The 27,342-nt window shown below is 32.1% G+C and overlaps 1 protein-coding gene across 1 annotated transcript in view; it reads left to right on the top strand.

Annotated features, from left to right (window-relative positions):
* The window catches only part of dlp (glypican dally-like), an 80,669-nt gene extending 58,969 nt beyond the window's left edge, over positions 1-21,700 (top strand). The window contains exons 2-9 of the mRNA XM_088185348.1: positions 12,610-12,759; positions 18,662-18,896; positions 18,967-19,123; positions 19,193-19,343; positions 19,410-20,036; positions 20,104-20,296; positions 20,369-20,568; positions 20,764-21,700. Of these exons, the coding sequence (XP_088041474.1) occupies positions 12,610-12,759; positions 18,662-18,896; positions 18,967-19,123; positions 19,193-19,343; positions 19,410-20,036; positions 20,104-20,296; positions 20,369-20,568; positions 20,764-21,182 (2,132 nt within the window). The 3' untranslated portion in view covers positions 21,183-21,700. The remainder of the gene's footprint in view (positions 1-12,609; positions 12,760-18,661; positions 18,897-18,966; positions 19,124-19,192; positions 19,344-19,409; positions 20,037-20,103; positions 20,297-20,368; positions 20,569-20,763) is intronic.
* Positions 21,701-27,342: the final 5,642 nt, after the last annotated feature.

Here is a 27,342-nt window from a genome sequence, read left to right as displayed (position 1 = left end):
AATATTATGACTAGATATTTTTAATAATTTTTAGTGCTTAATTAAATATTTCGCAACGGTAGCTATTTTTTATATTTATTTGTAGCATAGATAAGGTTAACTTGTATCTATTATTATTTATTCAAGAAATTATATTATGATTGATTAAAATTACATTTTTGTCATGAGGTCCGGAATCATTGTTTTTCCAAGGCCCGGGTTCGCTCTCGACGGCCCTGAGCACAGTACCCATTCCATTTTTGGTTTACGGCTAATTTCTGGTGCTTTACCATTAATTTTGAACTCTTAAAAAAATATGTTCTTATCTACTTATTCTTCGTCTTTAATCCAAGAGCTCAATTTTAAGCAAATTTAATAATATAATCGAATTCGACGTAACCAAAATATTTTATGACACTCTTTTTCAGTCAACAAATAATGTTAATAATAAGAGGCGCTATAAAATATTATCTTGGGAACATGGTAGATGTATATTCTACAAACATGTAATCAAATGTCTATAGATCAGCTCATCATACAATTTAATTTATATTTTACCGTCCTTTCAAATTTAGCATGATTTATGTGATTGGATTCCGTTAAAAGGCGCCGATTATATCGAATAAACGGCCGATTGTTTTACTGTGGAATGCCGAAATTTGCAATTTAAATAATAGGTCGCCGATCCTCGTGAAAGAATTTCAGAGAAGCAAGGATACCCAATAATACCCCACCCTTGTCTCGCAGAGAATTTACCGACCAGTCAAAACACACCCATCACTCGTTCCATGGGAATCCCATTTAGCACACGTCATCCCCCATATAATTAAAGCTTATAAATATCTCCCCCTTGCGCCGAACAGTCAATATTTGGGTAAAAAGGATCAAGCCCTATCTTTTAATGACACGCAAACTGGCAATTATCTCACCAGAAGATTTTCCTCTCAAGAGCGGGTGTACAGGTGTGATTTTATTTTGTCGTTGCATTAAAGGCATGCTTGCATAAAAACCTGATATTCCAGTATTTTTAAATTAAAAAATATTTTATTACATCATAATGGATATTAAAAGTTTATAAGGCATGTCTCGGTGGCTTGCGACCATTCAAGTTTCGAACAAAGACGTCCACTTACAATAGGTCTACGTTGTGAATGAAGCTTTATGCTTGAACAGCGCTTCTCAAACGCGTTTTATCGCACGGCTGGTATGTTTAATTGAAAATTTTCGGGGCGTAACTCCTCCTTTTTCAGATTATTCAATTCGACGAGCGAATTCCTGTAAATGTTGATATTGTCAAGTAATGATTAACTACGAATGAGAACCGAAAGCTTCAGGCATTCATTATATTATAATATAATACAACTGCGGTTTTGAATTCGTTTCACAGGAGATGTATGGGTTTTATAATTTATTAAAATTCTTTTGTGTTTCGGGATGGGTATGGTAGATTGACCTGAGGTTAATCGTTGTTTCACTCTTGTGTTCGGATATGAATACCATTTTTCATTACAGGTAACCACATATTGAAGATAAATAAATGGAGCTTTGCTTTTTAAAAAAAACGCTTCATGGATAATAGTTTAATTCATTACAACCGATCATCATTACGAACGAAGGAAAAGCTATTTATAATTGTTTGATGGAACTAGGTTAGCTTTTCTATGCAATGATCCATATTATAATAACTACAATATATGGTATAAATTATATTAAATTTATTTATAATAACCCTAAATATCGATATTTATCATGTACTATGTATTATACATATCTATGTGTATTTTTCGTTATGCACAGTGCACAGCCAAGTGCTGACAATAACTTCATCGTGCTTTTCTACTGTTGATTAATTGAAAATAAGTTTTGCTACAATCGCAGAAATAACAATTCATCGTCTTTGATTTAGATATTGGTTTCAGTTATATTGTTTTTGTATAAGTAGTCAAATAAGCTGTCATATGTAAACCGTCATTTTTGTTTTCTATTACAGTTTATAAAATTGCTTATAAAAGTGAGAGCCAAGAAACTTCTTAATGAACTAGAAAGCGATTGTGTGATACATTTTTTTCAATATGAGGTTGTTCAAAAAAATCTGTCATTCAATGAATTATTATTTTGTTGACTGGTTCAACCCTTGCAACTTGAGAATGATTTTATAATTAACAGTCTACTCGGAAAAAATAAAAATGGTCATTTTTTTATTAAGATTTTGTGGTTTTATCGTGTACCACTGGTTGACAATCAGTGGCAATAATCTAATACATTTGGGTGATAACTTATTTAAAAATATTTATGGTTCAATAAAATATGTAATAACATAATGTGTAGGCGTTCTATCTGATATTTCACAATTAAATGTTGGCAATGAATGACAGCTAACTGTGAAACTGACATTACTCGATTACATACATATCGATTATCATTTAGAATCAGCTTTTAAATTTTCAATAAATAATATTTTTTTTTATTATAAATCCCACATAAAAGTAAAGCTTTATTTCCTGGCATAATTAACACGTCAAACTGAGATGTATTTAAATACTCACATAATCAATTACGCTTTGCACTGTATTATTGCTCAAAGAAAAAATATGTTATAAATTGTGCTACCTTACTTTTAGTCGGTAAAATTAGTTCTTTACCAATAGTTTAGAAATCAGTAATGGAGTGTTATAAGAACGTAAACCATAGTCATTTTGTTTGAATAATGAAAAAAATAGTTTTGTTAACGACTACTGTTTTAATGTTTGAAAATAAGATAAATATTATTACTGAGAGGCAAATAGTAATGGATTCCAATAACAGTGTAACTGTAAACTTTTAAAGAATTGTAATGCAATCGTTTATAATCCATTGAAACGAGCACGAACATGTTTTTATAAAAACAATTTTTTAATCTTCCGTTGGCGTAAATAAATTAGACAAACAATACTAGACTTTTCAGTCTGGAAATCTGTATACCGGTTTTTAATATTAGCATATTTTCATAAATAAAAGTAATATCACATCTACATAAACGCACGCCAGAGATAATCAGACTATTTCGTCTATGTGCTTTTCGAGACGAAACGCTGAATCTAAAATTCTCGTTTCTCGAGAAATTTGCTAATCTCTCGAGATTTTACATTGAGCCTTTTTTGTTGAAAATAATTTTGTACACATATTTTGAAATTTTTAGAACAGCTGCATTAAAAAGGGTGGGTACGTGCCAGATGTTTGAAAACATGCGTTCTTTTTGAAGCTTTTAATAGAGGTCGAAAGTATTTTGAATGGTAAAAAATTGTTTATGATTTTCTCAATTACTCTAATTGGATTTATCTTAGCTTTAATAATCTAAAAACTACATTAATAAATAGATAAAAAAAATCGCTGCGCGTGGGAATAGGCAGATTGCAAAAATGTATACCGGCTTCCCATAAAATTAGCATCATATCCGTTGAAAAATCAACGGATATGAAGCTAGTATTTTAATAAAAAAACTTAAATTTACGTTCTTTTTTCGTAAATGAATGTAGATAATTTATTATTATAAGTACATATTTCCTTTAAACTTTTTATTATAGAGTATCCTAATGGATGACTTATTCTAAGAGATATAAATATTTCTCTCAATAATAATTCATCCTAAACCTATCTAAATATACTTAATTTTTTAATCATAGTTTAATATAAAAAATATTTTCGGATTATTTCTTCAAAATTCAAAAATCATAGTTTGTAAAACTGTTATCATAAGCTTATGCATATTAGAGAGCCACATTCCAAACCCTTTTGCGATAAAGATGTTTTTTATTAAAACCCGTGATCATGATAATCATTTTACTTTTTCCAAATTTTTATTTTGTTATTTATTAATAACATACAGTGTCTAATATTTTTTTTTCCAGTTCCTGGCCAAAGCCATTTACCTGGGTATCTATTAATTGGTTCTCACTTTTATTTATTTATTTTTGGGGCAAAAAAAAAAAAAAAAGTAAAAAAAAAAAAAAACTTTGTTTCTTATTACGTTAGCTAGCACTTTTTTTTTACAAATATTCATGTTACTTTATTAAGGTTTTTAACTAATGGGTTAGAATGATTATTATTTCTGTCATGATAATTTACTTTAAGTTTATCGAAATAATCGCGTAAAGTGTCTATTTTTAAATCTTTATGTATAATTGAGTTTCGGACAAACCATTGGGCATTTGTCGCCATTCTTAGCGCAATATTTTGTTGCGTTTGTAGTGATTTCGAATAATTACGACTAAGTATACCTCCCCAGACGGGGGAGGCATATGAAATAACTGGTCGGATGATCGATTTGTACAGGAGCAGTTTGTTTTTTACATTTAGTTTGCTCTTTCTGTTTAATAATGGATATAGACGAGCACGAGTTGTTTTGACTCTTGAAGTTATGTTATTTATATGGGATTTCCATGTTAATTTGGAGTCCAGAGTTAATCCTAAGTATTTGGCTGAATTTTGCCATTCGAGGCTTTTATCGTACATTTTTAATTTAGAGAGATTATTATTAGCATAAGCGTGTTTTCTCCTGCGATTAAACATTACAGCGACGCTTTTGTTGGGATTAGCCACTTATCGAACCACTTTTGAATAGTGTTGAGTTTGTTTTGAAGATGAATTATTGCACGATGGGGTTTTTTATAAGAGCATAAAATGGCGGTATCATCCGCGAATAGGGCAGTAATTACTTTTTTATATGGCTTGGAGGGAAAGTCGCTAGTAAAAATTGTAAATAATAATGGACCCAGAATTGATCCCTGCGGGACGCCTGCCAGAATAGGTCTCGGACTCGATAGATGGTTTTCCAATTTAATTTTAAAGGTTCTATTTTTAAGAAAAGATTCAATTATTTTGACCAGTTCAGATGGAAATTTGTATTTTATAAGTTTAAATAGTATACCATCATGGTATACTTTGTCAAACGCTTTGGCTATATCCAAAAATACTGCTCCTGTTGTCATTTTTTTATTAAAGCCCGACTGGATGTGGTTCACAACTCTTATTAATAACAAGAATGTTGGCTTCTCAACGATATTCTATAGAAAAGTATGGAATGTTATATCTATTGTCATAGTCGTAGCAAATGTGTTACACTTTTCCCAAGTGTTTGGATTTGTTTGCTCACTCAAAAGAAGAGGGTCCGTTCGTTCATTTATCTCGAGGTCCAATAAGGAGATTCCCTCTGACATCTAGCTAAACATTTCACAATCGTCCGCCGAAGGAAGGGCCGCCACCGCTAGTTGTCGTTCCGATGTGTGACACTTATGAACAATGCCTGCATTGTATGGAAAATGGAACATCCATTTCGGTGTCGTCTTGTCTAAACTCCGCCGAGACAATGGCGTGGTACTATTCGGCCGAAACGTCCAAGCAGAGCCCTTTGTGTCACTCTCCGTCGCTTTACTTTCTCGCTCTCTGTTTCCAATCACCATCATCACCACACACGCCCACTACATATTGTAATCCGTAAAGATGATGATTGTGTTCCCACAACTTTGTCCTGTCTTCACGGACCATTTCCCCCAGTGGTCGTGCGGCTGGTCCGCGATGAGGCGACAATCGATTATGTAACAATGGGGAGTCGTGATGGCATTTTGGTTCCTGGGTAAACACGCTGTGGTGTTTTCTATTATTTCCCCTCGAGTTCGGTTTTCCGCACGACCTTTCAGAATTTGCCGGTCATTGTTCCAAAAAGAGAACAACGATCCGTGCGCCTAGCTGGCTTCCCAGATAAGAAATCAATTTTGTTTGATGCATCGTCGTGAACCAATACGTCAGAATGGAGAAAAGCAATTTGTTTAATGGAGAATTTCAGCTTACGTTTTTCTAATATAGATTGAGCTCATTGATGATAAGATTCTGGCATGCTATCCTCATCATATTTACGAAACCACATTTTAATGAACCATTCGTGTAAGTATTTAATCCACCCTAAACATATATGTACATACATTATATAGATGTAAGTCTAGACAGATGTTGTACGGTGTGAAGGAACTCAAGTATCATTCACCTTTCTTTAAACGCCCCAAAAAAAGTATGATCAAAAAGCGTGAAAAGCTCTTGAATGAATTAAACGTTTTCAGTGAGCTTTTAAGCTTATGTTTATCAATTGAACACATCTCTATATTATTATTTATTTAAGCACAATATATACTTAATATGGTAATGTGGATTTTTCTCTTCTATATATTTTATTTAATTAAATATTTGTACAATAAATTAAGGACTCTCCTTACTTGATGAACTCCAATTTATCTCAGAACACGTGTGATTGTGGTTAAGCTGTTAGGTTCAACACATATTTATAAAATAAATAACGATAATTCAGTTCACTTAGACTAATCCCTAATTTTTACATAGCAATGCAATGCTTTAATTCTATATAATTCATATCGATATTTCAGTAAGTCTGATTTCAACATAGGTAAGAGGTCAGATTTTTTCACAATACCCACCTTATAGCGTGGGTAATCAGCGTTGAAGGAGTCATCAAGAATTAGTATTCGAATCGGTGGTGTCGTCACTTAATTACCATGCATGGGTCGGCAACATTTTTTTTATTAATTTGCTTTATTATTAATAACCATATTCGTGTGTGGAAAAAATCATTTGTGCTTAATGCTTCCTATTAGGCACGGTTTGCATATTTATATTATGTTTTAGGAGGCATAAAAAACGAATCCGGTATAAGTTGTTCTACGTGTATATTCAACATTGAGATGTGTGTATTTATTTAAAAGATACACTATCCATATATGAATAATAATGATATAATTTTCGCGGTTTATCAGCGTATAACAATTTATAAGTATATACGAAGATGTGTTATTAAGTCATTCGAATCTGAATGATAATAAAATTCCACTAGTTATATAATTGATTATTTATTACAGGTTAAAATATTAAACGTTTTATTATCTATGGTATTTATTGGCATTTTGATGTATTTGAATCATTAATCGTATAAAATGCAATACGGAACGAATTATTAATTACAGAGGTAACACAAAAAGAGTCAGATTTATGCCTTACTATATTTTTCTTTATGTTTATTTTTCCCTTGAAAGTTTTACTTGCGTCAAATCAACACAACAGCAATACATAATACATATTAGTAGAGTACGCTCGGGATAAGGATGCGGGTTTGTTATTGTGTGCGTGTACATGTATATGAGAGGGAGAAGCGATGTAGCGTGTACTTCGTTGTCTCGCTTTCTCTTTTAAGGACAGTCGCTGATTCGTCAACGCTGGTATTCGTCATTAAAGTGCAGTGTGGCACAGAAGCTCGATCTTCTCTAATGATTTATTTTAAATAATTTTGTGTTGATATTGGTTTAACCCATATATGCCCACTGTCCCATGGGTAGGTCACTAAAATCGTGCCACTGTTTTTTATTTATAAATGAAATTTTAAGAGAACAAAATTTCTTGGGCATATCTGGGTTAATTGATATCAAGGCTTCAAATATACACTGTAAGTTATTCGTTCTCTTACCCGTGGATTAAAATATTTTAATTATTTTTCCATTAATCCGTACGTTGTTGGTTTTTTTACACTATTCTCTGTAAGGCTTAAAAAAGTTATTATTCTTATCGTTTTGCCAATGATATTTTTTTAATTTATTCAATGGATTCTAATGATTTAATAGAGTCGTCGAGCCATTAAATAATCTGCGAATAATATCTTTCCCCATTTTATATCTATTTGCCTTTGAAGAATAGCTAAGGACTTCATTGTTTTTTTGACTAGTGAAAGATTTTGAATTTTGCAAATATTTAATTAATGACATCAATGTCTGGTTTCTTCGATTATATAATATATTTTTAATTGTCCGTTGAAATTTCCAACTTAGCTCAGACGTGTATGTTAAATAAACATATATTTTCTTTTAAAATAAAAAAATTAAATATTCTGAGCGAAATTGTTTTGAGCCACACAGTTCACGCACACAATAACAAACCGGAATCCTTATCCCGAGCATACTCTATACATCTAACTTTTGTCTAAGATGACTTGAAGAATGTATTTGAAGACCACAATAACATGTTATCTGACATAAACGTAGTTTCTAGTTTTTTTATAATTTAATATGAGGAAGATGATGATTGAAATATAAAAAAGAACAGATTTTTTTACATTTTTTCTTTCAAAACACATTTATGAAAATATTATTAGAAAGTAGTATTTGCACTTTAAAGCTTTCTTTATATTGTACAATTATAACCCATTTCTCTCCAAAAAATACGTATCAACCCTTGGTTTAAAATGGCAGTGTGCTCTTAGCTATTCTGATTTAAAAGCTTTGTAAAGAAATATAATTGATTTCTTTCCGGTATTCCTGCTATAATAAAATAATTAATATCTATCCGTGTCCAAAGCAGGTAGAATGCTTATAAAAAAGAATGAAAGGAACATATGGCATTTAGGAATTCGATGGCAGCTGCTTCCAAACGACTTGCTCCAATCCAAAGTCTTGTCCAAAGTTGTCCCGTTGTCCATATTCTATTGCGTGCCGGATTTATGATAATCGTTTCGTGTTTTAAATCCGATAAGTGACTGTTCCGCGTGTTTTACGAGCTTGACAATAGCAATATATTTCGCGTCGAGCTACTAAATAAAGCCTTTATTAGCTACAACGCTATCTGGCGATGTTATAATAACGAGGGGTTGTTCCTTCCTATGTATGTAAATACACTAAATCTTGATTGGATATTTCGTGTCAAATCTCAATAATACCCTAAAGTTATGTTCGTAAATCATGAAAGCGTTCAGACAAACATTTAATAAAGGAGAAACTTTCTTTGTAAGGAATGCTAGCAGTCTGTTCCGATGTCAAAGGAATGTAACAATAAACGCAAGGAATTTCGGATGAAAGAAAAGAGAGATAATTATGGTTGTTTTGATCAAACGCCGTTATTTTGACGTTCCATGGTATGATTCGGACGAGTGGTGAATGCACAGGTAGAAAGTGATGATCAGATAACAGGTATAGACTTGCAGAACTGGTCCTTTACGAATTCCTGAAACGTATCATCACGCCGTTTTAGCCTCCAGACTCTTTTTCTTCTGTGACTCACCGTCGAGACGGCCGATCGATTATGGAGATTAAGAGAGGATAAAAAAGTTGTGATATTAGTCACGCCTCAAACCACAATCTGCTTTTTTTATACTATACATTGCAATTTAATCAGATATCACTAGACGGACTCCGACGTCAAATATCAATAGACATTTTTGTTTAAGCGTTTCCCCTAAAATGTTGGGAGGGGTTTGTCCTCTTTGGGACAATTGGACTCGACAAGTGCTCTGATGAGTCATGGTTCGAGGGTGTTAAATTGGGACTTATTTATTAGATTTGTAAAATTGAAACTGTGAAAGCAAATTGTATGCTATTGTGCTTAGAGTCTGTTCGATTCTATTTGTAAAATCGTGCATTGCAATCTGTCAAGTCTGTGGCACTAAGCAGCTTTTCTAGTGAAGCAATTAGTCGAAGCATTTAAAAGTATTTTGTAAGAAGCGACTAATCCGAGGGTTCTAAAAGTTAAGCCGGATGTAAATTATATGTCTGTAATCAATTCTGCCTCAAATCTTCACTTGATATAATTTTTTTTTGTTATAAATCGTGATTCGTGATAGATTTTTGTAAATATAATTTTTTGTTGAATTATTTTTCATCTGTATCATTTGTGTAAGTTTATAAAAAATAAAAAGTTTAATCTTGTATTATTTCAGTACTGATCGAGATTTCTAGAGAATATTCAATAAAATTCTCTAATTCTAGAGATTCACAAAATTGCTAAAAAAAATCTAAAAAATCATTTACCATCGTAACGGCTAAAAATAACTGTGCATCATCGTTGCATATTATCATATACAAGATACAGCATACAAACTAAAATAATCAATTGTTGGAACCACGTCTGTATATTATTTTTATTAAAAATAAATTCGCATAGCAACAACGAATTTATTTTTATACACATCTTCCAAATTAATTATTATTTATTTATTATTTATTTATACGTGTTTCTCATTAATAATTAATTATCATTAGTACGAGTGTATCGTATTAAATATTTAGTGAATAAAATAAATAAAGGTCATTAACGGGTCGTCACAACGACACACCATCGTATTATTGCTGGAGTTTAATTTAGTACATACAATTAAGTTTTAATGCTTTTTATTATATATGAATTAAAGTAAAATTTCTGTATAAAAAATTATATTGTAATGATGTATTTTTTTTACTAACGTATGTAACTGTTTTGTTAGTAAACTTAATATTATTTACAAATTAGTATGTGACGCATATGATTAATTTAATTACTCATTTTTTACCACTATATATAAGATAAACTTACATTTTACACTAACTATAATAAAAAATATTTACTTACCAAGAAAAAAAATAATTGAAATAAAGATTATTTCTTTATTAATACGTAGCCATTTTTAATACGTAGAATTATTTGTCAAACTGTTTTAGAACCCTTGCTATTCATAATATTTATGAGTAATTTTCCAACTAAATCACCGCTTAATTCGCTGATGACACTGTCATTCAATGCTCTTATTAAAATCATAATTGAGCACTAGAAAGATTTTAAAACAGTTAAAAATGCTAATCTTTTCAAAATTTTCGTTGCAATATTTTATAGAGAAAGTAACTTCCTTTTTGCCTTAAAAGTGTACTATGTTTGGGAACACATAAAATTTCAAACCCAGAAAAATATATTACTAAGAATCGCGTCAAATTCTGTTTGGCTTGCCTGTGTAATTTAATGTTACACCGAGATGAAAAAATATATATTTACCGAACACTGAAAAATTAAATGAAAAAAAACACCACGAGAGAATTAAATTTCATAAGAACGCGTTCATGAGAAATTTATACAAGGCATTGATATGAATAATATCAAAATTTTCTCCAAAAAAAAGAGAGACTGGTCCATAAACAGCATATTTCTTAATTAATACGCCAAATTGTGATGTTGCGCTTATGGTTTGCTCTGAGAATAGATACCGTCAGAAATTAATTGAATTGAAAAAATCGTGACTCTTCAAGAAGTTTAAAATAAAGAGGCACTTTTTTGGATGAAGATTACCTTATAACTGGACTACTTCACGACCTTTGTAAAGTCGTACTAAGATTCAAGGAATATGTATCTTCTAATCGTTAAAGAGCCGAATGCGGCTCGTGAGCCACAAGTCGATGATTAAAACGAGACACAAAAAACTTTGTCTATATACACTCAGTTGTGTTTTTCACCCACGCAGTCACCCTCGTGCCCAGGGGTGCGAACTTCGCCCGGGGTCCCGTTGACAATCGCGCACCACACGTCCATATGCAAATCCGCCGACAACACCCGATCGCTAATTGATTCGGAAAGGCGCGGTGCGCATTCCGGAATTATTTTAACCCGTTCGCGCCACTGCCCCGAGGCGAGCTATTACTTTATGGTCTCACACGTTTATTAAATTCGGCATTTTGGAGTGACGTCATCTCTGTGCGTGAGAGCGAGCTTAAAAAATTGTATGTATCCTAGAAATCCGAGGATGACGAGGGTCGAGGCGCTCTTCGAGGCAAATACGATTTTTGTAAACCCTCACGTATCCAGGTCTCCCCCAGTTTAGTTTCGGGGAAGCGTCCCGTCTATCAAGGCGCGGGATAAATAACCCTAGGGGACGTGCGCGATTTAAACCGAGGGTTAGAGAGGGATGGAACTCTGGCGCGTGCTATGGGGGTTTTGTGTCACTTGATGCAGATGGCATCGCGAGTTGGTTACTTGTTTGAATATGCCTCTCGGGTAATAACATTTTCATAACGGTACACATTCGGGATGGTTTTTTATTATTATCATTGTTCGATGTTTAATTGAGTCACTGGGTCTTGATATGCCTTTGTCACATTCGCATGGAATACCTCAGATGTCAAGCGCCAAGACCAGATTCTTATCTGAAAGGCAAACAATGAAGTCGCAAGTCTGATAGTGCAATCTGCTCCGCGTTCCAAAGCCATATAAGCACTAATTGGACGGCTTTCTGCATTCTAAAACGGTTAAATGCAAATAAACAGTGTCAACGATGATCGCACGCATAGACATTATGTGTACAATTTTAAACAAGTCAAATACTGAGATGGACATATCCACCGAATTAGAGTTGTGGAGCTGGGTAAACATGCACGTCACGATTTGTCGGTCTCGAGAATATCCTGAAATGTAATGAGGAAGTTTGTGTTTAATATAAACTATATAAAATGAACTTTCGTTTCCTTCTATACATATAGTAATAGACTACGTTTTTTGTTAAATTATTATTTTGTCCTTACACTCCTCATGACTTATTTATTATCATATGTAAATAATATATTGACAATCAACTGTATTACATAGCACGGTTTTGTTGTATCGAAATACTTGAACAACATCAGAATGACCAACCTTGAGGGTTAGTTTGTGCTATGGCAAATCACTTCGATTCAGAAAATTGAAGTACCCAACTTATTCACTTGCCATAAACAGCATAATTTATTGAATTGAAAAAATACTTCATTGAGTTTTACGAGTATTTATTAAAAATTAATTTGTGACTCTAACGTGCTTCTTTCTCTTCAGGTATTGGTACTGGAGGCACGTGCGGATGCTGCGGAACTGCAGCAGCTACAAAACTATCAGGAGATTCAAGAAGAAATTTGGAGAACACCGCCAAGACTCATGCCGCCCAAGTGAAATCAGTCTTCAGCGCCAAAGCCAAATACTTCGACGGTAAGCGACGTTCGAATCAATCAAACATAATCTTCTGTATACACACACAAGTAGATATCAAGATTTTCGTCGGAAGTATTTTTTTCTTTCTGTTTGCTCCAGATAAACACGTCCAATCTAGCAACTTCCCTTCGCTTATGCCTGTTTGTACAGCAGTCGATAACGCAGTATATCACCCCCTCTGTCTTTTCACTTCACCAACGACGTTCCAAATCGTCGAATGTCTTGATACTTGTTCTGTAAACATGGCATAGTGCTGCTGCTTCCAGTCCATAGCGCTCCGGTAGTTTCTGTTTACACACGTGTTTAGGGCTATGCATTTAGATTAAAATGTATAGGATATGAAAATAAATCAGTGTATACCTCATATTCCAAACCAGTATAAAATATTTATTATTATCTTTAGCATTATTATTTTTTAAATATTATCTTAAGTATAAGACAAGAACTATTAACTGATAAAGACGATATTCATAAACATTTAGACATTTTCAAATTAATTTATAGTGGGAAAAGTATAGATGTATTATTCTGTAATATCATATGTGTAATGCTATGATAATACCACATTTCAATGCTTATGTCATTAATTTGCGGTCATATCTAATCAAATAAATATTATTTAAGAACTAAACTAAAAAACAAAAACAGTGATATTTATTAGGTTATTTTTCAAGTGCCATTTTCGACCACGTTTATGACAATAAACACGTTAGTTCTACCATATTCATGCTTTTTCTGCAGATTTACGAAACAGCTTAATTAATTATTTATTTCAGAAATATCATAAAATATCTCACTCTCACCAAAACTGTTGCGAACGTTAGTCAGAATATTGAATACATGAATAACTCGATGAATCTGCAACGAATTTAATGAATTGTATGTAAGATGCGAAGATATTCTGAGCGACGAACGAAGCGGGAATAACGATAGAGCGGCGGCGGAGAGCACAGTTAGCTTGTTATATTGACATTTGATAATGTTGCGAGTCCAACTCCAACAAATTGGCCTTAAAACACTGATAATTTATTTATTTAAATTAAATTAAGACTATCGTAACCTAACAGGTTACCCCAATGCGCCACGATGGTCGAAAACAATAATTGTATTATTTCAATACACAAAAATATATGTATATAATTAAAATAATACATATATACTAATAGTCTAGATCAGCGCTGTCCAACTTATTTTAAGCCGCGGGCCATTTTTCTTTAGCAAACATTTCAGGGGCCAAAGTGGATACTAAATGAAAAATCAGCTAATGTCAATTCAATTGTTATTTCTTTATACGAAAAAAATAAAGTAAAAAATAACACATAACTATAAATATTTTTTATTAGTATTTTTAATATTTAGTATTATAAAAAATGCTTTTGTATTTTAATATATGATGGATAATTCCGAACACAATTTTCTATTTTCTTTCACACATTTCGCGTCAAATAATAATTATGACAAAGTTTTGCTCCCTAGTGTTGATAAAAATTTCGCTGTAAAATGTACAGATCGCGGGCCGCCAGTTGGACAGCGCTGGTCTAGATTACTGTCGCCACTTTTGAGTCGAAATCCATCGACTAGATCAGTTTATAAACAAATTCGATTAAATTACAAGACTGACTATCCATGAAAAATATGGAGGAATACAATGAATATGATTATGGTTGAACTAACGCCAAAAACATGACAAATAACCTAACCGCAAAAAAACATCACTGTTTTTATTTTTTAATTTAGTTTCATACAAATCATATTTATTTGATTTGATATGACATCATATTTCAAAAATAAATAAATCTATCAAAGTTTAAAACCGTTAATTAAATATGTATGATTTCACTCGCGACTAAGTTCATGCGCTATATACCGATCTGTGTGTTTTTTATATTCTTCATGATTCCGCGATTGATTCACGCGGTGCTAACTAATAAAAATGATCGACCTCACGATGTGTCTGCCGTATAAACCTGTCTTTATGAGCAATTCAAGTCGTTTTATGGCATTTTATATAGCAAAGTTCGCAATGGTGTGGGCGTGACGATTCGAGCCACCACGTGTCTATCGTGCTTTCACGTGTTGCATGTTTGACACGAGACAAGCAGATGTACAATTTCCGGCGCCCGCTAAACGTGCCGCACGTTTAGTTTACCCCCGAAGGGCTGTAGGGCTAATTAAATTAGGGCATTTTTTCAATAAACATTCTCGGGAATCTCGGGATAGATCCGAGAGACGAGTTGCCTTTGGTCAAACCGTGACTTTTGAAAAATCGCTTTGCTTTATTTTAATAAATTGTAGTTTAAATCATTCATTGATTTTAACGTTATCATTTCTTATTAATTGACTGTGTATGCCATTTTTATGTTGCACTGTGAAGATAGTGTGCAATAGCTTAAATAAATCTTAAATAAGGACGCCGGTGTCCATTTACGAACGACGACATGAATGCCGTTAAGACGCGGGTGTCCGTTTCTAGTTTTGTATTTTTTTTTTGTAAAATTATTAAATATTATTTTTCTATACTTGTGTATTTACTATTATAAACTGGATTTAATTTTGCTCCTATAATAAATAGTGGTTCACAAAAAAAAATCAGAAATATTTTTTTAAATATAATTATAAAATCATCTAAATATATTTTCCAAAAAATGCTGGCATTCTTAGTATACATCTCCTAATTTAGCTTGGAACTAAAAGGATTTTAATGGACTTATGTGTTATAATATAATAATATTATCGTACCCCTTCATCAACGTAGTCTAAAATGATAGAATAACCCATGCAAAATATTATTTATGAACTACTCGAATATATTGTTGTATTTTATGATATATACACCATTTGCTTCGGAGCGGAAATGTCTTGAGAATGTTTACAGTTTTTGTAGTAAAGCAAAAGTTTTTCATCACATATTATAACCTTCAAAAGCTATCCCCCAAAATCCTCTAATAACATAATACATGCTTTGAAAAATGTCATTATTTTAACAATTCCCTCAAATTTAATTACTTGTCTTAACATTTCTCACATATGCTTCAATCCTTAAATGTTGGATCGAATTAAAAACAGGCTTTCTCAGAAATAGCGCGTTCGTAAAATTACTTGACTTCTGGAGATTGAGTCCCTTTAATTTGCAGAATGTACATCAGTATGTTATCAATGTTAATGCATAGCGTTACGGAAATTTCTCGTTATCAAAGAAGCTACTGCAAAAAATGTATTGTGTCCATTTATATTTTATAAAAGTCGATTTCTCGTGTATTATCCCAATGGCAACATTTATTCCAAAGTTACTAGAATCAAACGAATGAAGATTAGCTTAGAAAATTTGCTATTCAAACTCTTCTGACCTCTATTAAAAGCTTCCAAGAAAGCATGTATATTTTTAAGCATCTGGCACGGATCCACCCTATCTTATACAGTTGAATACAAATGCAGCATGCAGTGTTTATAAATATTTAAAAATATAATTCTTAAAAAATAAGAATTCTCGATTTAGCATTTTTCTCGGGAAATTACATATAACTTAGAATCTTGATAATATTTTTTAGCTTAGAAATAACTCATTGGGAATGCAACGGATATATTCTGATTTTTATGCTCCGACATTTGATTATATTGAAGTATTTTTATGTATGATTGTTTTAACAGAACCACGTATTTCTATCGACACGATTAATTAAAACCAGGGCTTAACAAAGGTGTACTAAACTTTCGACGCTTCCAATCGCGTGTTGCGCAATTCTTAACTATGGCGCACACAATACCATTGTCATCCACAGTCAGGTAGTACTGCCACCCACCACATTTCGCTTTTACACCATGGTAACTTCGCAAAAGTGAGGGTGTTTTGCTTCCGCGCTCAGCATGACGCCGGCGCCACGTTGGACCATTATTTTTTATGTGTTAACTTTACGTATCCCTAAATATATAATACATTTAGAAATGTTATGTTAGGACGCGATTGTTTGTTTTGTTGCTGCGGATTCTGACGCAAATGTCTGAACGAAAAAATAGCAGAATTCGGCAGTTGCTTATCGATTAAATGAAGTGAAGGTTTTGCGAGAGGGTTCAATCGCGGTCGTGGTCCAACTACCTTTAACCACCTTGGGTCGTTCACGTTTGGCTTTTTCACCCCCGTTTGCCTAACGATTTCGCCAAAGTGCCAAACGGTTGTTTGCTGGGTTCGAGTTGTTTTGCCAATATCGTTAAGGTGGGTACGAGGGTCTGATACCTAACTCGAGAGATACAAATGCTCACATTTTTCCTCGATTGGTTGTATGAATCCAAGAAATGCAACTCACTTATGCGTAAGCAACATCGGTGCCACCTCTTTTAATAGCTGCCGAAAAGTTGGATCTAGTGTATTTTTATAAAATGATTGCCTCGTTTTATTTTCTATCGAATAAAATATATCGATTTGAGTAGCGCCTCTTGGAGTCAATAAGGTTATCACTGGCAATCGGGAGAATTGCCATATCGCTATTATACACATTAAAGAGGTGAAATGAGTGCTCTCTTGAGATACTTCCATCGAGATATCTCGTGGGCTCGTTGCTTCGTAATGGTGTATTGCCCGTTTCACAGATACGTATTTATGGTGCGTATGAGATATAAAAGTAGCTCGTAATAATTTGAGTAGGGGACCGTCATGCCATATCGTGTCGAACGCCTTTTCGATATCTAATAAGAATAGTCTCATGACACTTTTAATGTTGATTTTTTGTGAGCCTTTGTGTGACTTTGCCTAAAGCTAAATTCTATTTTTTATGCGGCTAACATTTTTAGAATCAGTCGTTCGAATACTTTACTAAAACAGTAAAGAGGTGTACTTATTTGGCAATAGCTGATCTATTATTGGTGTTACATATACCAGTGGTATAAGTCTGATTAATACATTGGGTTCGAATCTGATATGGACATCGGAATTAGTGATTATTATATTAATCCTCGATTTTCCTTATCTCATGGATGAATATTGTGATGAATAATTAAAATAAAATCGAGCTAGGTCGTGCAATAATAGTTTAAAATTAATGAAAATAAATTATTTACAGACTGCTGTCTCACTAATTACTTAGTTGATTGTGTTTACACTGTAGCAACGCATTGGACTAATGCCTGTCTTGCAATGAATGATTTGCAATAAAAAATATCTGGAAATTAACCTATTAAGGTGACAGTCATTGAATAGAACAAATATCTTTAAGGCAGGTGTCTCACAGTTACATTATTCTACTTCTTTGTTTGAAGTATTTTGAAGATTCTCTAGAAATTATTTGAATTCTGTTTACCTGAATCGTTCCTTTGTACACCATAGAGGTTTTCAATCTATGTTGCGCAAAACCCAAAAGGGTTTCGTAAGAAAATATTATATTTTTGCAACGAAAAGATGTTTTGCAAAAAAGTTTGTGACTTAAGCAGATACTAAGAAAAGGGGAGGATCGCATTAAAAAATCACTGCACTGTATTTTTAATAAATATTTTAAAATAAAAAATACAACAATTGCCGCTTCGCACGCAAAAGTATAAAAATTCTTGAAAGCTTTTTGTGAAAACTGCTTAGCCAATGAAACTGACCCATATTTTAAAACATTTTTCAAAGTTGGAATATTATCATATTTTTGAAGGCCGTTGAATATTGGAAACCACTGTCCACTGTATTACATTCTAAATGACGAATTTCTGATATCGATTTTGTATTTAACGATTTTTCCAAACCTTCGACATCAAGAGCTATTTCCTATTTATCCAATTCTATACATAGAACATCTGTTGGGTTTCTTGTAATCAATGTAGACCCTCCTCATATATGTAGGTGTATAGAATGCGTATTTCAAAGGTCTCCCCCATTAATTTCGTCTACCGATACATTATTAACATGTTACCTTTCAATTTTTAGAGGTATTTTTGGAACTGCTCAAAAAGTCAAAGCGAGGCCTGCACGAAATGTTCACCAGGACGTATGGAATGATCTACGAAAAGCACGCGCATTTATTCTCAGAACTGTTTACACAATTGGAGCAGTATTACAACAAAGGTGGTCTGGATCTGGCGCGCGCCATGGACGGCTTCTTCGCCGTCCTGTACAAGAAAATGTTCACCGTGATCAACTCACAATACTACTTCGACGAAAAGTGAGTATTGAAGCTATTTTTTAATTTATCTACCATGTATAATTGTGACTGATTTGATTTAATGTAATAGGTATTTGACGTGTGTAAGCGAACACATGACTGAGCTCCAACCGTTTGGAGACGTTCCACAGAAGCTTGCCATTCAAGTCAAGAGAGCTTTCGTTGCAACGAGGACGTTCACTAGATCTCTGAGTGCCGCTGCAGAAGTCGCTCGTAATATGGGAAATGTAAGTTGTTATATTTATATATATTTATAGATTCATAAATATAGATTAAATATTTGCTATTCTCAACAGGTACGAGTTTCAAATTGGTGCGGTGCTAATAACCATTGTAAAGTATGCTCAGGAATAGTGGCTCATCAATGTAAGCATCTATGTTTGAATATTGCTCGAGCGTGTCTGCCGCAATATGCTGATATATCGTCTGATTGGGATGCTTTCGTTGGTTAGTAAATCAATCATGAACACTTAAATTTTATTTGTATTGATTTATTATTTTTATGTATTATAGATACAATGGATAAAGTTGCCGATCGATTGATTGGACCGTTTAACATTGCCAATGTCGTTGAACCGATCAATATCAAAATATCCGAAGCCATCATGAACTTTCAAGATCACGCGCAAGATTTATCGCAAAAAGTTTTCTCAGGATGCGGAAAGCCAGTTCTCGGTCAAAGGCCGTCCGATCCTGGTTATTTTACGCATTCTAGACAAACCAGGAGTGCTCATAAAGATAATAGTGATGATTTTGAAATTGAAACATCTTCATATGAAAACCTGTTAAAGAAGAATCCGTTCGTTTTATCGAGAGGCAATTCTAGAATGCATTTGTCTGATGATAAAGTCACTGATTTGAAGTCTAGAAGTAATTTGAATTTTAAAATCGATCACGGAAACGATCTTGATGATAGTGGATTATTCGCCGATAAGTTGAAGGATGATAAGAGATTGGTATCGGATCGGTTGTTGAGGTTCAAGAGAGATGCTAATCCAGAAGCTGCTGCTAAGAATTCAAAAGAGATTGAGTTTGAATCGTACAATTTCAATAATAATGAACAGAGGAACAATAGGGGAGGTGGTAATAAAAAGAAGCCTAAGAAGAAGCCTGGAAACGGCAAAAAGAAGAAGATTGATTGTAAGTATTTTTCTTAAATCTAACGATGCAATATGTACATATATAAAAATTATTTTTATATTTATAGTAAATGGAAATGACTTTAACGAAGAGGAAGAAGATATATTGAATCGTTTAGTTCGAGAGATTAGGAGTATTGTATGTGATACTAGACATTCCTGGGTGCTTTTGCCGCACACTCATTGCGGCATTGATAGCGGTGCAAATTCGCAAAATTATGGATCTGATGATAAGTGCTGGAATGGCACTAACGTTGGAAGGTATGCAATTCGTATAATCTTAAGCTGCGATTGAATAGGTAGTGAAGTATAAGTTTCAAATTATATTTACAGATATCTACCGCCGTTAGCTGGTGAAGGTTCTGCTGCTTTAGCAACGAATCCAGAAGCTAGGAGTTCGTCTTTGAGTGGCGCAAGTAGCAGTAGCACACCGACAGCTGCAACAGTGAACACTCAACAATTTACACTTAGAAGCATTAGCAATAAGTTGAAAAACGCCTACAACGGTCTTGATGTTGAATGGAGACAAGATGGTGAGATTTATTTATGTTAACGGTTCATGTCTAGTGTTGTTTGTGGTTAAGATTTAAAGTGGAGTGTGGGTCGACATCATTCCTTCAGGGTCCTAAAGTGTAACTCAGCAATTTTATATTTATTTTTAAAGAAAAATCTAGGGTTGATGTATTTATTTCAAGCTCTTTGTTAATTAAAAATTGATATCATTTCAGTTGATCAATCATCGACGCTTCTCGGATCGGGTTCAGGTTCCGGATACGACGACTCAGAGACGTCCGAACCCGATCGAGGAGGGCCACCCGATCAAGAAGAAGACACCGAAGGTTCCGGAATCCATTCAGAAAACAACTTCGACAAATATCCCGAGCCGGATATAACTGAGGACAACTTCCATCCGTCCGTTGTCATCAACAAGCATCCGACTGATACGATCAGTGGTAATGTCGACTTGAACGAAAACGAAATCGAACTTGAACACGACAACAATCACATAGACACTAATTCGATCAAAGAGATAGCCACAGCCAGCGGTGTTGAAAAAGAGGAAATGTCCTTACAGAGAGCTTTAATCACATATCTGTTCCCGATTGTGTGCGTTTGGTTCGGTGGTATAATAACGGATATTGCGTAAAGCGAGAGAAAAACAGTGTATTTATGTGTATATCAATGTTTAAACGACTGACGCAGAAATAGTCCTGCTAAATGTCTGTAAATAGTAATTATGTGACGTAAAGACTAATGTTGAAGTTGTGTTGTATTGTGTTACAATTAAAGAGTTTCGGCTAATCGTAATTTATCCAAAGTGAGAGTCGTGTATACAACACAAAGTTGTTAATTATGATAGGTGTAATCGATTGTAGATAGCTTTGAATTATTTAGTTTCCTTTTTTGTATGTAAATGTTTATAAAAATATTTATTGTGTAAAGGTGCCATTGAACTATTTTGTGCTACAAATAGACGATTATATATGTTAACTGTAGCATATCAAATCGATTCATAAATATCAACTGAACGATACGATCTCGATTGACTTTTAATTTTAATTTTGACTGTATCGAGTATGTTTAAATTAAATTCCTAAATATTTTGTTATATGTAATTTCAAAGACTTATTATCATTGTGTGTGAATGAGTGAATGTATACAAAATTATTAGTTGTATAAAAAATCTGACCATTATGAATGCCTATCATATTCAGATTAAAATCAAAATAAAAAAATTGTGTATTATATGTGTGAATGGTATGTAATTATTGTTTATTATCATTATATAAATAATAACATATCTAACAAATTTAACAACAATTTAAATTAATTAGGCAAACTAGTGTATTAAATATTATTTAATTGTATCTTAATTTATGTTTTTGTATATTTGTATAATATATGTAATTAAACTATAAATATATTTTTATAATTCGCTTCATTATAAAAGGGGAATTATATACTTCTATGTGCACTTTTTTAAAGCTCTCAACGTTTCTTTTTAGATGTAACTAATAACGAATATCATAATTCCGTCATCCTTGTGATAGCAATAATATTATATATATATTTATATAATACTATGTTTTGTATATTACGTATACATTAAAAAAATGTTTCTCTATTATTATTTTATGTTTTTATAAAATATTATTATGACCATTCATTATTTTTGATCTTTTTGTTGGTTAATGTCTGAAAGTGTGATATGTATCGTTTTTAACAGTAAGCTATTTTAAAATAATACACATTTCCTAGATTATATTGCATTTAATTTTCAAATAGATATATAGTCGTAATATAAAAACATAAAACTAAAAAAAAATGTTACATGTTGATGAGATGTATGTTTTGATACCAATACAAATCAGAAAAAGGACCATAAAAGTGATAGAAGGAGATGTAATAGATAGTAAAAAATTAATCGATTCTATTCTTATCTTGATTCCTTTTACTAATGACACGAGAACCTTAATAGTTTATCAATGAAAACACCACACAGATTAGTCTCAATAATATATTATTATTGTTATTTTTTTTATACTTTTCTATGTAACAATGTGTGTGGAAACTATGTGTAAGATCATGTGATTTCGAATGTTTGGTCATTGTCAACGATCCTATGTACGTGATGTCGAAAGTGCATCCTAAAACTAAATTATTTAAAAATTAACCGTATACGTAATTATTGGAAAATTTATATGAAAGAATTTTACAGGTTTTTAGAAAAAAATATATTGAAATTTATAAATTTACTTGTTTTATTTACTAAAAAGAAATGAACTACATTAGCAATAAGTCGACATAGATAATATCTAAATTTACGATGAAAAAAAATAAAAAAGAAACTGTATTGTGTATTTTTTTATTAAATTTCAACTTGATATTCAGTTTAAGAGCTAGCAAAAGATTTGCAAAACTCGAAGATGCTATTATAATAGTGCAATTAAACAAATTTATAAGAAAAAATATAATTAAAAATTTAATATGCCAGCAATTTTGCTTCCTGATTGATTCATTATGCTTTTTTATTTTGTGACCGTAGAACGCAATATATAGTATTATTTGAACGAAAATTTTCATTGACAGCATATACTATAATAGACAGTATATATTATAATAGAAAAAGATATTGTTGAACTGTCAATCGTCGTCGTTAAACAAAGGGTAATTTATCTATTTAATAATTTAATAATATTGCTATGAACTGTGAATTTTTAGAATAGTAGAAAACAAGGAATAATCATTTCTGACAGGAAAATTGGAAAATACTTTATAAAATATTAAAAAACGATTTGTGCCGAGGGGGAATAATCGCTGCTGCTACGGGTGATCGCCGTATGGGGATATACCCCCTGCCTCCTTCTATTTCAACGCTGATTACAAACCTTGTCTAGCACTGAACATTTCATACGCCCATAATACCACAAATACTGGCCGCCTTACACTCCTGACTTCGATCGCCACTTGTTACCAAGTCCCTTCCTCGCGCCTTAACTTTTTAACAATATAAAAAAAGTTCAGAGGTATTACTTTTTTACATTGTACGAGCTCATCCAAAATTACTCACATATAAAAACGAATAAAACAGTAATATGAGTAATGGACAAAATATTGTGTAAGCATCCGCGGTGAAAGAGATTCAATTTGCAAAGTAAATATCGGTAAATATAAAATGTCATTAAAAAACTGAAAACTAAAATAAAAATCATAGAATTTGACAGATTAAATATCACATGGTTTGAACACCATCGTAGAATTTTCATTCTATGAAGGTGAAAATTTTATTGATCAACTTCGAAAAATCACAAAACATGACAAATATTTTAATACATATAGTAAATTAAGAAATAAAACACTTTTTCAATACAAAACATGGCAATACTGTTTAAAAATAAGTTCGTACATCTTGCACATTTTGATTTTATTTTAATTGCTAGTTTACATATATTATATTTTAAATAAAAATATATTATATTTTAGCTCTAACCCCTTATCGCGTAGAATTTTTTAGCTGCAAAAAAATATGTGTTATAAAAAATGAAGGGAATATATTAAAAAATATACTTGTATATTGCTACAAATTTTATTGAGAAAAACATATTTTCCCATATATGACACTGCATGAAGTAGTTACTATAATATTTATAGTCATATGTGGCAATCTATGCATTAACCCTTTATGCCAAAGAAAATACAAATTTATTAAAATTAATTAAAAAATGAAAACATATAAACAGTAATTTTTTAATAAACCTCTGTGCAGTACTTATTTGTTCTTTTTCCACAATGTTGATTAATCCTTTCAACGCCAAGCGCATGATATGATGCGCAACTAAATCTACTGTCTAACGCCAAGCGCATGATATGATGCGCTCGTTAAAACCTTCGTTTTTTAACCCAGATATGCCCACTGTCCCATGGGTAGGACACTAAACTTGTGTCACTGTTTTTTATAATTATGACGTTTTTATTACTTTTACACGAGTTAAAACGTGAATGAACTCATAAAAAGGGTCTAATAATAAATCCTAAACAATAAAATCCGGAATATTGTTAAGTATAGTGTTGTTTGTCGTCTGTTGAAGTTATGCTGTTTTTTTCGCGTCGAAATTATTGATAATGAGTCGTCCAAAGTGAGTTTCTTTTTATTCTATTTTTATAAAATAAATGTTTTCAGTTTATTATTAGTCTAAGCAAATAGTTTCTGAAAGTATTTTGTTTATTGATACATCGGTTATTGTAGTAAATTGGTACCAAACATCGTTGTCCTACACATGGGACAGTGGGAAGCGGCTTTTTTATTTTTATTTTTTAAGAATATGAAATTACACAAGATCGTAAAATATTTGAGAAATGCAAACCAGGATAAAAGTATAATTAATATACTGCCTACGATAAATAGTTGTGAAGATATAACTGACGAAGATGATGGAAATTTAACTGATGAAGATGATGGAAATAAAGATGAAAACTCAATAAACAGTCTTTCTACCGGCCAACTATTGTCTGAAGGTGAACAAGTGATGAGAAACAATTTTAGTGATAGTGATAGTGATTTTAACGTTCCTTTTTCCATTATTTCTAAAGAGAAAACCAAATTAGCAAGAAAGAAGAAAAAAATAGTAGAATAGAAATTAGCTGATATTAGAACCTACATATGAAAAATGGCCAAATATGCACTTTGTAAATAATAATCTAAGTCCGATGGATATTTTTGTCTTATTTATTGATGGTCTCATAATTAAATTATTTGTCAATGATTTTATACTAGGTATTTTAAAAAAGACCGTAAATTTATAAAGGTATCCTAGCCAAATGACTTCAATCGATACAATGAATTTATGGGTGGAATAGATCGTGTTGATCAGAACGTAAGTTTATATAAAACATCTATAAGAGGAAAAAATTATATTTTCCCATTGTTACACATATTCTTGATACTACAGAACAAAACGCATGGCAAATTTATAAAACAACGGGCGAAAGATCAGATAATTTGAATTTCTGTAGGCGAATTGTGACCAACATATTAGAAGAATATGGACAAAATTCACATGTAAAAGGACGAGTATCTGCAAAAAAAAATATTGACATACGATACGATAGAATGGACCATCTAATTATAATTCATCAAAAACAAACCAAATGTGCACATTGCCACTGTAAATGTATGACAAGGTGTAGAAAATGTGATGTTGGATTGCACACCAAATGTTTTATCGATTACCAAAAAGCAAATTTTTATTTTTTTTTAATATTTTTATATGTTAAAATTTATTATTGATAATTTTGTGACAATGTACATATTAACAACTATTAAATGTGTTGTAATATATGAAATATCTTAATTTTTTTATTATTTTTTAATACCCCATTGCCCACTGACCTACAGGTAGGATGGCACTTTTCCGGAAAACTAATGGCGATTAATTTTTTTTTTTATTTTTTATATAGATTTTATATATATATAAAGCAAATTCATTGATCAAAATAAAATTTTAAGAGAACAAAATTTGCTGGGCATATCTGGGTTTTAAAGAAACGGAAAGGTAAAAGTTGGCAATATATGTTTTAAAAATCAGTTTGAGTTCTTAGTAAACGATTTCAGTGATTTTATTTATAGAATTTGCGATGAAACAGTTGTATATATAATTATAAAGTCACGCCTTAATTTTAGTCGTTTGTATTTCGCGCGTGGTTTCGATCGTGCTTATTTAGACCACTTTTAGGGTTAGCACAAACGCATCGCGGAAATTCGTTTTTTTATACTTTAATTTATGAATCGAAATTAAATTATGTCATCAATATTTCAATGATAATTGTGATTTGTAAATACTTGTGAATATATTTATACGTTATTTCGACTGTTTTAATATTGTCAACTGTTTTTGTGATTGGTTTTTATTGTTTGTAATAATTAAATAATAATAATAATAATTACTATTAAATACTTATTAATAAATATAAATAAGATATAATTAATAAAATATCAATATTAACTCTTAGTAAATATTAAATAATAATAATAATAATAACAAAAACGATTCCTTGTCGTAGAATCATTTTATTTTACTTGTTCTATTTATTTACATTAAATTAATACCATCGTGACCTAACAGGTTACCCCAATGCGTCACGATGGTCGAAAAGTTTATTATTTATTGTATATATATGTGTGTGTGTGTGTGTAATATATATTACATATTCCGCCTGGAGTGTAGATATGTTGCACTCTTGCCGGTCCCAAGCCCGGATAAAGGAGGAGGGTTTCTATCATGGAGCAAACCAACCAACGTGGATAAATCCAAATAGTTATGAAAAAATCACAGAGAAATAATAAATCCGCCCCGATTCATAATGACCTAGACCAGTGGTCGGCAAACTTATTGGCCGAAGAGCCAAATATGTACATTACAATGATTTAAAAAAGTTCTGAGAGCCAAATCTGTTTTTCAATTTAGTAAACCTTTATTATAATTTTAGTTGATAAACAATAACATGAAAGTAAGGTATCCATAAATTTAAATCATGACAATGACTGACAAACACTTAATGCGAACAATGTCCTTGGATCTCCTTGGAAAGCTTCAGTAAGTCAGGTTTATATGTTGTTGTTTTTAATTTTAGGCATGATTCCAGGTTCTCATCAATAAGACGACTTCTCAGTTTACTCTTAATGAAGTTCATGTTTGAAATGGATTGTTCACATGAATATGTAGAACCAAAAAGGGAAAGAACGGCAAACGCAAGTTTTTTCAGCTGATCGTAAGAGTCAGGAATACTATTCCAGACGTTGAAAATGA

This window comes from Plectrocnemia conspersa, unplaced genomic scaffold, assembly GCF_051122295.1.
Source record: "Plectrocnemia conspersa isolate PC_06_02 unplaced genomic scaffold, ASM5112229v1 ptg000005l, whole genome shotgun sequence".
In the NCBI taxonomy this organism is placed as follows: domain Eukaryota; kingdom Metazoa; phylum Arthropoda; class Insecta; order Trichoptera; family Polycentropodidae; genus Plectrocnemia; species Plectrocnemia conspersa.
The sequence above is the reverse complement of the archived record's forward strand: the minus strand, read 5'-3'. Positions and strand labels throughout refer to the sequence as shown.